The sequence below is a fragment of the Helicoverpa zea genome, chromosome 4 (genome assembly GCF_022581195.2).
Source record: "Helicoverpa zea isolate HzStark_Cry1AcR chromosome 4, ilHelZeax1.1, whole genome shotgun sequence".
Lineage (NCBI taxonomy): Eukaryota > Metazoa > Arthropoda > Insecta > Lepidoptera > Noctuidae > Helicoverpa > Helicoverpa zea.
The window spans coordinates 5,618,433-5,627,796 of record NC_061455.1 but is presented as its reverse complement, the minus strand read 5'-3'; the positions used below and the strand labels follow the sequence as shown (position 1 = coordinate 5,627,796).

The window sequence follows — 9,364 nt, the reverse complement described above, 5'->3', positions numbered from 1 at the left end:
TTAATCTGCTACAGGTAATACACACACCTTTGACGTAGGTCTTTTTATGGTGGACAATTTGGTCCTTATGGTGACTACACGTGTTAACCCATCTGAACCCGGATGCTTGCCTTCCACTCTGCCCAACAACCACCTGCCGGGAGGCATATTGTCCTCCTTGATTAGTACTATATCACCCACAGATGGCTCGGGCGTTTGATTTTGCCATTTGTGTCTTTGTAAAAATTGGTGAAGGTAATCGTGCGACCATCTTCGCCAAAACTCCTGCATCATTTTTTGAAGCAGATGCCATCGTCTTAAGTTGCTAACATTTGACCTTTCATAATTTGAATCGGGCGGTAAAACTAGAGGCTCCCCTACTAGAAAATGACCTGGAGTCAAAATGGTCAATTTATCCTGATCCTCAACATAAGACAATGGTCTCGAATTAAGGCACGCCTCAATTTGAGCTAACACCGTCGTAATCTCTTCAAAGGTCAGAGTTGAATTTCCAATCACTCTCTTAAGGTGATGCTTCGTGGATCTTACCCCTGCTTCCCAAAGTCCTCCAAAATTGGGGGACTGAGGGGGGATAAAATGCCACTCCGTACCGTTGTTCCCTAGTTCATCTGCTAATTCGGGATTACATGCTGACCTTTCTTCATTGAATAAATGAAGTAACTCGCGCGCGGCGCCTACAAAATTGGTCCCGTTGTCACTGTGTAGTTCCGCACATCGACCCCGTCTAGCCACAAATCGCCTGAAAGCCGCCAAAAAACCCTTTGTGCTTAAATCGCTTACGGCTTCCAAATGAACCGCACGTGTAACCATACATACAAACAACGCTATATAGCCCTTGTAAGACTTATTTCCGCGACCCTTGGATACTCTAATGCTTATAGGGCCCGCGTAATCTACCCCGCTTCGTAGAAAAGGTTTAGCAGGTGTTGCTCGAGAGGATGGTAACTGTCCCATAAGTTGCGTTCTGACCTTGGCTGTGTATCGGATACACTTCACACAGCTTCCCGCATATCTTTTTGCCAACGCCTTTATGCCAATGATCCAGTATTTTGACCGTAAGTATGTGATCATTAATTGCGGACCACCGTGCATTGTTTTCTCATGTGCGTCCGTTATTAAAAGTTTAGTCAGAAATGATTCCCTAGGTATTAAGATGGGATGCGCTCTTTCATAATTTAATTGAGACATCTCAAGCCTACCTCCTACTCTTATTATTCCCTTCGGATCTAAAAATATATTTAATGAATTTAGTTTTGAGTTTTTCCTTCCTACCTTATTGCTTTTTAATTTTTCTAATTCATTTGCAAATTCTTCTTCCTGGCATCTTTTAATACATATTTCTGTTGCGTTCTCTAATTCCTGTGTAGATAACGACCCTTTAACCCTATCTAATACTCCATTTTTTCGCAAGTTCAAGAATCTACGACAATAAGCTATGACGCGAATCATTCTTGATAACTTTGAGAATCGTTTCCAAAATGAAAGATCTAAAGTACTCGTATGCACCTTGATTTCTTCTAAATGTGTGACAAGCTGTTTAGGTCTTTTAGATTCAAATACCGGTTCCTTTAGGAAATTTGGGCCTTCCCACCAGAGAGAAACCTTTGAAAGTTCTGACGGGCATATCCCACGCGAAGCACAATCTGCTGGATTTTGTTTCGATGCTACATGAGCCCAATGGTGTGTATCTAAATTGCTCAAAATCTCCGAAACTCTGTTAGCAACGAAAGTCTTCCAACGACTCGGGTGACTATTCAACCAAGCCAATACTACTTCGCTATCTGTGAACGCGTAAAGATTCTCCTTTTGTATATTCATGACATCAGCAACCTCCAAAATAAGCTTGGTTAAAAGTACTGCCCCGCAAAGCTCGAGTCTAGGAATCGACACTTGCTTTACAGGTGCAACCTTCGTTTTGGAAGCTATTAAAGAAACGTATATAACGCCCATTTCATCAACCACTCTAAGGTATACAACTGCCGCGTATGCTAACTTGGAAGCATCCGAAAACCCGTATAACTCTTGTTTTACCTTCTTTCCCGTGTTCAACCAACGTGGTATTTTTAAATCAACTAAAGAAGCTAAGTTTTCACGGTAAGTAACCCATTCTTTTAATAAATTCTTTGGAACTTCTTCATCCCACTGCAACCCTGCTAACCACAGCTTTTGAATCATCGTTTTTGCCACTATTATGCTTGGTGCTAACCAACCCAATGGATCAAACAATCGAGCAATATCCGCAATAATTTTCCTTTTTGTTACAGGTCCAGCTAATGGCTTAAGCTCCAGAGAGTATTGAAAGCAATCGTCGCGCGCATTCCAGGTAAGTCCTAAGATTTTTGTTAATTCATCAATTTTTATCTGTAACGCTTCATCATTTCCATCTCTAATTTTATTTAACAATTCTTGACAATTGCTTTTCCATTTTTGTAATTTAAATCCGCCTTTACCTAGAATTTTGGTTATTTCCGTATAAATCTTAAACGCATCTTCTTTAGTTTCAGCTCCTGACATTAAATCATCCATATAAAAATCGTTTACAATGATTTTAGCCATATCTAAATTATCCCCGCATTCATCAACTGCAAGCTGTTGAAGAGCCTTCACAGCTAAGTATGGTGCCGAGGCTGTACCGAATGTAACCGTTATCAATTCATACGCCTTTGTTTCCTTTTCAGGACTATCCCGCCAAAGTATTCGTTGTAATGGAGTATCTTGCCTATTAACTAAAACTTGTCGGTACATTTTAATTATATCAGACACAATACAAATTCGATGTACCCTCCAGCGCATAATGATATGGCGAAGCTCGTCTTGTAAAGACGGACCAACCATTAGATCATCGTTTAGTGACCGCCCGTTGCTATACTTACAGGAAGCATCAAATACAACACGCACCTTTGTTGTTTCTTTATCCTCACGGATGACAGCGTGATGAGGTAAGTAAACACCCTTTATATTATCCCTATCTGATACTTCTACCATGTGGTTGAGACTTAAATATTCTTGTATCACCTTAGCGTACTCGACCTTTAATTTATCATTTTTTGCTAACCTTGCTTCTAACCCTTTAAGTCTTTTTTCAGCTACCCCCTTGGATTCAACGCCCCTATCGACCAGGTTTGTGTCCCGTAACGGCAACCTTACTACATACCTGCCGTCTTTATCCCTTGTCGTGGTTGTTTTAAATAGTTCTTCACATTTGGTTTCTTCCTCCGTGAGCATCTCTTTTGTTCCAGATGGTTCCTCTAGTTCCCAGAATTTTCTCAACATGTCGTCACCTTCAACCCTGGAGTGCATCACGGTAATGTGTGAATTAATTGTCTGGTCCACATCCAAGGTACCCGACAATATCCACCCTAATTTAGTGTCCTGAGCTAATAATGTCCCAGTGACATTCTTTTTAATACCCTCCTGGATGACCTGGCTGTAGACATCAGCACCCAATAAAACATCAATTTTATTAGGCCTGTAATATTCTGGATCAGCCAAGTCATCATCAGTCAAGTCTACCCATTCTACCCGGGTTACTTTCGTAGATGGGAGAAGAGCTGTGACCGACTTCAGGACGAACGCATTAACCCTAATGACAACACTTGGGTCTATTCTAGACCTCAATGTGAGAATTACGCTGGACTTGGCCGTGGCACTTTTGTCCCCACCTACACCTATCACAACCTGCTTTGAAGGTGTTTTATGTAGTCCCAAATACTGGACCGTGGATTCTGTCACAAACGAACCTTGCGATCCTTGATCGAGTAAAGCCCTAACAACCCTATACGATCCGTCTTTCGACTCCACTTTGATTAAAGCGGTAGTCAATAAAACCGTTTTCCTGGTTCCTGTCGCAAGACATGAGACTACGTGTGTTTTTGATCCCTCCGCTTGATTAGCGTCCTTATTTCCCTCATAAGTTACCGATGAGGTTTCCGCGCGAGCAGCACTACTACCCTCACCAACTTCCGACCCTACAACACCTTGTGGGTGTAACAATGAATGATGGCGGCGTTTGCACACCTGGCACTTGAGAGTGTTTTTACAAAACTTAACAGAGTGGTTGCTGAGCAGGCAGATGAAACATAATTTGTTCTTTAGAACAAAGTTTCGCCGATTTTCCGTACTTTCCTTAATAAATTTTGGACATGAACTTAATTTGTGCTCACCTGTACAAAAGGTACAAGATACCCCTTTATCTTTAACTACATGTAATGCCCGTGTAGTCTTTGGAACCCTCTCTACTTTCGTTTCTAGATTCTCTAAAGCCCTAAATCGATTAACCAGGAATTCTTTCAGTTCATCGAAAGTAGGAAGGTCGTCCTTAGGATCAGATGATACCTTCAACTCCCATGCCCTTCTAGTTACTTTATCAAGCTTCTCAGTGATAATGTGTATAATCAAAATTGAGGCAAGATCTATATCTAAATTTTTTATTGATTCTAAACAATCAGTGGTTGTACTTAGAAGGTTTTTAATATCCGTTGCGGACTCTCCAATTATGGCCTTTTGATTAAATAAAGTTTTAACTATTCCGTTTGCCAAAAATCTCTTATTATTATACATGGATTCTAATTTTGTCCAACTTGTACTATAATTATCTGCGGTCACCTGTACATTTCTTAATAAGTGTTCCGCCTCTCCGGTTAAATATCCCTTTAAATAATATAATTTTTGTGCATCGTTTAATTTATCATTTTTATGAATTAATCCCATAAACAAGTCTCTAAAGGTCAACCACTCCTGATATTTACCAGAAAACATTGGTATCTTAACCTCTGGTAACCGAAAGCTATTATTTTCTTTGCAACTACTATGGCCCGGGCTACTATCATTGTCATTACTAGATACACATTTGTTTTTTCTTATTAGCTCTTTCAGAGTACTTTTAAATTGCACATATAATTCCTCTACCTCGTCGTAAACACAATCTTTATGATATTTAGAGCTGTACAGATCTGATTTTTTAACTTCGCTTATTATTTTAACATGTGTACTTTGGAAAAGTTGCCATAGTTGTTCTAAACTTTCTAAGCGTGTTTCAATATACGAGATAGTGAGTCGATCTTTTGGGCATTTTTTAAAGTTAATCATAGCCTTATCAATTTTGATTTTTACGTCCTCTTGGATATCCATAAACGAATCCATTTTGTAAACACAATATTATACGTAGACACACACAAATAATGAGCAATAACACAAATAATGAAAAATAACACAAATAATGAAATCTAAATACTACAGCACAAATAACAAAGAGTGGAAGAATATAATATTGTTCTAATACTATTAATAACTTAATGTCCACTAACTTATCAGTTATCTTCTCGCACTTGTTCCGAACACAAACTTAAATTCCAACGAAAATTTTACAAGTCTTTTTGAGTTCAATTTCTATACAAATTCGGGCATAGGTTCCCCGTCCAAACCACTTATTCTTAAAAAATATTACAAGTCCAAAATCACATACAAATTCTAAGTTATTTTTCCAATAAAGTTCAAATCTAATGCACTTTTCTATTAGATTCTTCCAGAATAAGATTGAAAAAGTACTCACGATTTTTTTTTTCACCAAACACTCACTGACACTGATGACGTCACGTCGCGATGTACTACGCCACACCAGTGGCGCCCCCTGTGACCGCGCCCTGCACCTTCCTGCTCTCCTCCCTTGCCTCGTCCCTCCGGCTGCTGCTGTCACCAGTAGTGCTGCACCACGCTCCACTGGATGCACCCTGCGCCAACCGGTCTTCCACCTCCAGCTCCGGGTACCTCTCACCTGGTACCCACTGAAGGGCTGCTCTGGACAGCGATCCACTGCCCAGTATCGAAGCGTAGGGTGGTAGTTTCTACCACCTCCGGAACCCGCCACAACACTCGCGGCCAACCCGACTCCGAAGGACCATGAACGAAGGTCGACTTGGGAGAGGGTGATTAATTAAAACACTGGGATACTAATTAAGCGCGTATAATAAAGTAAACCACAGTGCTTGCTGCTCACACCAAAAAAATTAAATTCTCCGACATCCATACTATCGCAGGTAACGAAACCATAGCGCGATTCAGAAAGTAACAACGCCATCTATCGCGGTTATGTGTAAACTTTTTACCTTTTATATCCCATATTGATCGCGCTATGATTCCGTTGACCTATAATTACGTAGACAGGATAGCACTCTGGTTATCAATATTCAAACTAATCTTAATACTGCTACCAATTAATTCACTTATAAAAGTCTTTAAGTATAAACACTCTTTAACGCAATCTGCTGCTGCTATATATTCCGCTTCAGTTGACGATAGACTTACTATCGGCTGTCTTTTGGAGCACCAAGCTATAGGTCCACCTGCCAACATTATTATGAACCCTGTTGTACTTCGTCTGGTCTCTGTACAACCTGCATAATCTGAGTCACAATATGCATGCAATCTTGTAATATCTTTCCCAGCATTATACAAAATCCCTTTATCTCTCGTTCCATTCAAGTACTTCAACACCTTCTTTACTGCTAATATGTCTTGCCTTGATGGATTTTCTACCTTTTTACTTGCTTCATTCACAGCTTGACTGATATCTGGTCTTGACCTGGTTGACAAATACAATAATCCACCAACTAGTTCTCTGTATGGGAAATTTGACGTAGCCACCTTAGATTCATTTTCCTTTCCCACAATGCATGGAGTATCTGCAGCTTTGGAATCATACATATTATATTTTCTAAGTAATTTTTCTGTATAATTCTGCTGATGCAACAAGATGCCTTGTTCTGATCTTTTTATTTCAAAACCTATATAGTTTTGAGGTTGTTCATATGTTTTTAAGATAAATTCTTTTTCCAATTGATGCAAGATCTGTAATAACTTTTCCTTGTCTTTTGATATGGCCAAACCGTCATCAACATATATAGCCAATATTATAGTTTTGTCTTCATTAAAAAACACACACTGATCCGACTTTGAAGCTCTCAGTCCAAGTTTCCTTAAAGTTTCTGTAAATCTTTTATTCCATGTCATTGGTGCCTGTTTTAGCCCATATAGTCCTTTCTTTAAATGACAAATTTTATTAGGCTGTCTTTCATATCCTTCAGGAATATACATAAATATGTCTTCCTTTAACTCGCCATACAAAAATGCTGTTTTCACATCAAAAGTTATCATTTCATATTCCTTTGAAGCAGCAATTGCTATTAATGATTTTATTGCTGATTGACTTACTACTGGACTATATATTTCTTGATAGTCAATGCTTTGCTGTTCGAAGCCTCTTGCTACAAGTCTTGCTTTGTAAGTACCATTTTCTTTTATACAAAATACCCATTTACTTGACAATATCTTGTGTCCTTTTGCTCTTCCTACATCAACTATTTCCCATGTATTGTTACTTTCCAATGATTCCTTCTCCGAATTTATGGCCTTCTCCCAATTATTCTTTTCAGCAGACTTCATGACTTCATCATACGTAAGTAATACATAATCTTGCAGGTAAGCTGGTTTTTTCCGTTGTCGTTTTGTATTTATAGTTTCTATAGTTTCTATCTCTGCAGTATTACTTTCTTTATTTTCATCATTTTCTACTTCATCAATAATATCTGGGATGTTATCTTCTATTACATTACTTTGTTGTTCTAACTCTTCTATTTCATAATAACTGTCATCACTTTCTTCTTCTTGATTTATTTCTTCTTCATTATTACCTGGTATTATTTCTGTTATCACCAAACTTCCTGTTTCTTCATATTTTTCTCCAATTTTCTTATTATTATTAATTATAACAATATCCCTTGCTATTTCAATTCTTCTTTCTTCTTTATTCCACAATCTATATCCATTATTAGTATATCCAATCATGATTAACTTTTTGCTTCTTGGATCTAGTTTCTTAATATTCGAATGTAATTGTTTAGCATATACTATTGAACCAAACTTGCAAATATTAGATATATTAGGCCTTTTACCATGCCACATCTCATAAGGTGTCTTATTCTTCAAAGATTCACTTGGTAATCTATTTATAATATAAGTAGAACAGTATACAGCTTCACCCCACATTTCTTTATCTAACCCTGAATCAAATAGTAATGCTCTGGTTTTATCTAATAATGTTCGATTTAGTCTTTCTGCTTTACCATTTAGTTGTGGTGAGTATGGTACTGTATAATCTAGTTTTATTCCCTTTTCAGTACACCATTTTTTAAAATCATTGCTTGTGTATTCACCTCCATTATCGCATCTTATGGTAGATACCTTTTCTGTTCTCTCTCTTTCTGTTTCTTCTATATAATGTTTTAAATTTTCTTTAACTTCATTTTTATATTTAAGCAAGTATATTTTTGTAAAATGAGTATAATCATCCATGACGGTTAAAACATAACTATAGCCATCATACGTTTTGTTTTCGAACGGTCCACATACATCAGTATGTAATAATTGAAGTGGTCTACTGGCTCTGTTTCTTACTGTGTTAAATGGAAGTCTTGTTTGTTTAGCTTGTGTACAGATTTCACATTCGTCTATTTGCCTTAATCCATTTATTTTTATTCCATCTGCCACATCTGGTAATATATCTAGTATTTTCTTTCCTGGATGTCCAAGTCTTTGATGCCATTCTAAGGCAGTGCCATTTTCTTTCATTAACAGTGTTTTTTCTTGCATATTATTATCATCCAAATTAATTTTATATAAACCGTTTTCTTTTTTTCCTGTTAATATTAATTCTGACTCCTTATATATTTTTACATTATCTTTGGTAAATATAACCACTCCTTGATTGTTTGTAACTGCATTAACCGATAATAAATTTTGTGATAAGTCAGGAACAAGCAGGGTATTATTAAGAGTACATTTTTTTCCAATGACTTTACCAGTCCCTTTCACCTCTATTGTTTCTTCATTTGCAGTCAAAACAGATGATGGTTTGCATTCAAAAAATTTTAGTATGTCTACATTTTTGGTCATGTGTGCAGTACACCCAGAGTCTACAACAAATTCTTTCAGTTTTGGTTCTTGAATTTCACCGTTTGTAAAAAATGCCTTTTCTATTCTTTTGTTACTTTTTTCTTCATTCTCATTCTTATTCTTATTTTTGAAAAAACAATTTTCTTCTCTGTGATTAATTTTTTTACAGATTGAGCACTGTTTATTTTTAAACTTACAGTCTTTATCTTCATGGTTGTCCCTTTTGCAGATACTACAGGCTCTACAGTCTTTCTTCATGTGCCCTGTTTTGTTACATTTGAAACATTTTATTGCATTAAACTTTTTCTTTGATGTAGATGAAGATGTAGCTTGAAATGCTAGCTGCTTGTCACTTTCTTTTGCTTTCAACATTCGATTTTCTTCAGCCAGAAGTCTGTTTGTTAAATTTTGAAGG

General features: G+C 37.3%; 1 protein-coding gene across 1 annotated transcript; it reads right to left on the bottom strand.

The window, feature by feature from the left end:
• Window positions 1–4,560, bottom strand: LOC124629667. Its single transcript, XM_047163180.1, has one exon. The coding sequence runs from the start codon at window positions 4,558–4,560 to the stop codon at window positions 1–3; it is 4,560 nt and encodes a 1,519-aa protein (XP_047019136.1).
• Between the last annotated feature and the right edge of the window lie 4,804 nt (window positions 4,561–9,364).

Coding starts and splice junctions, on each gene's coding strand:
- LOC124629667 (XM_047163180.1), bottom strand. CDS start 4,560: ATGTATAATAATAAGAGATTTTTGGCAAACGGAATAGTTAAAACTTTA.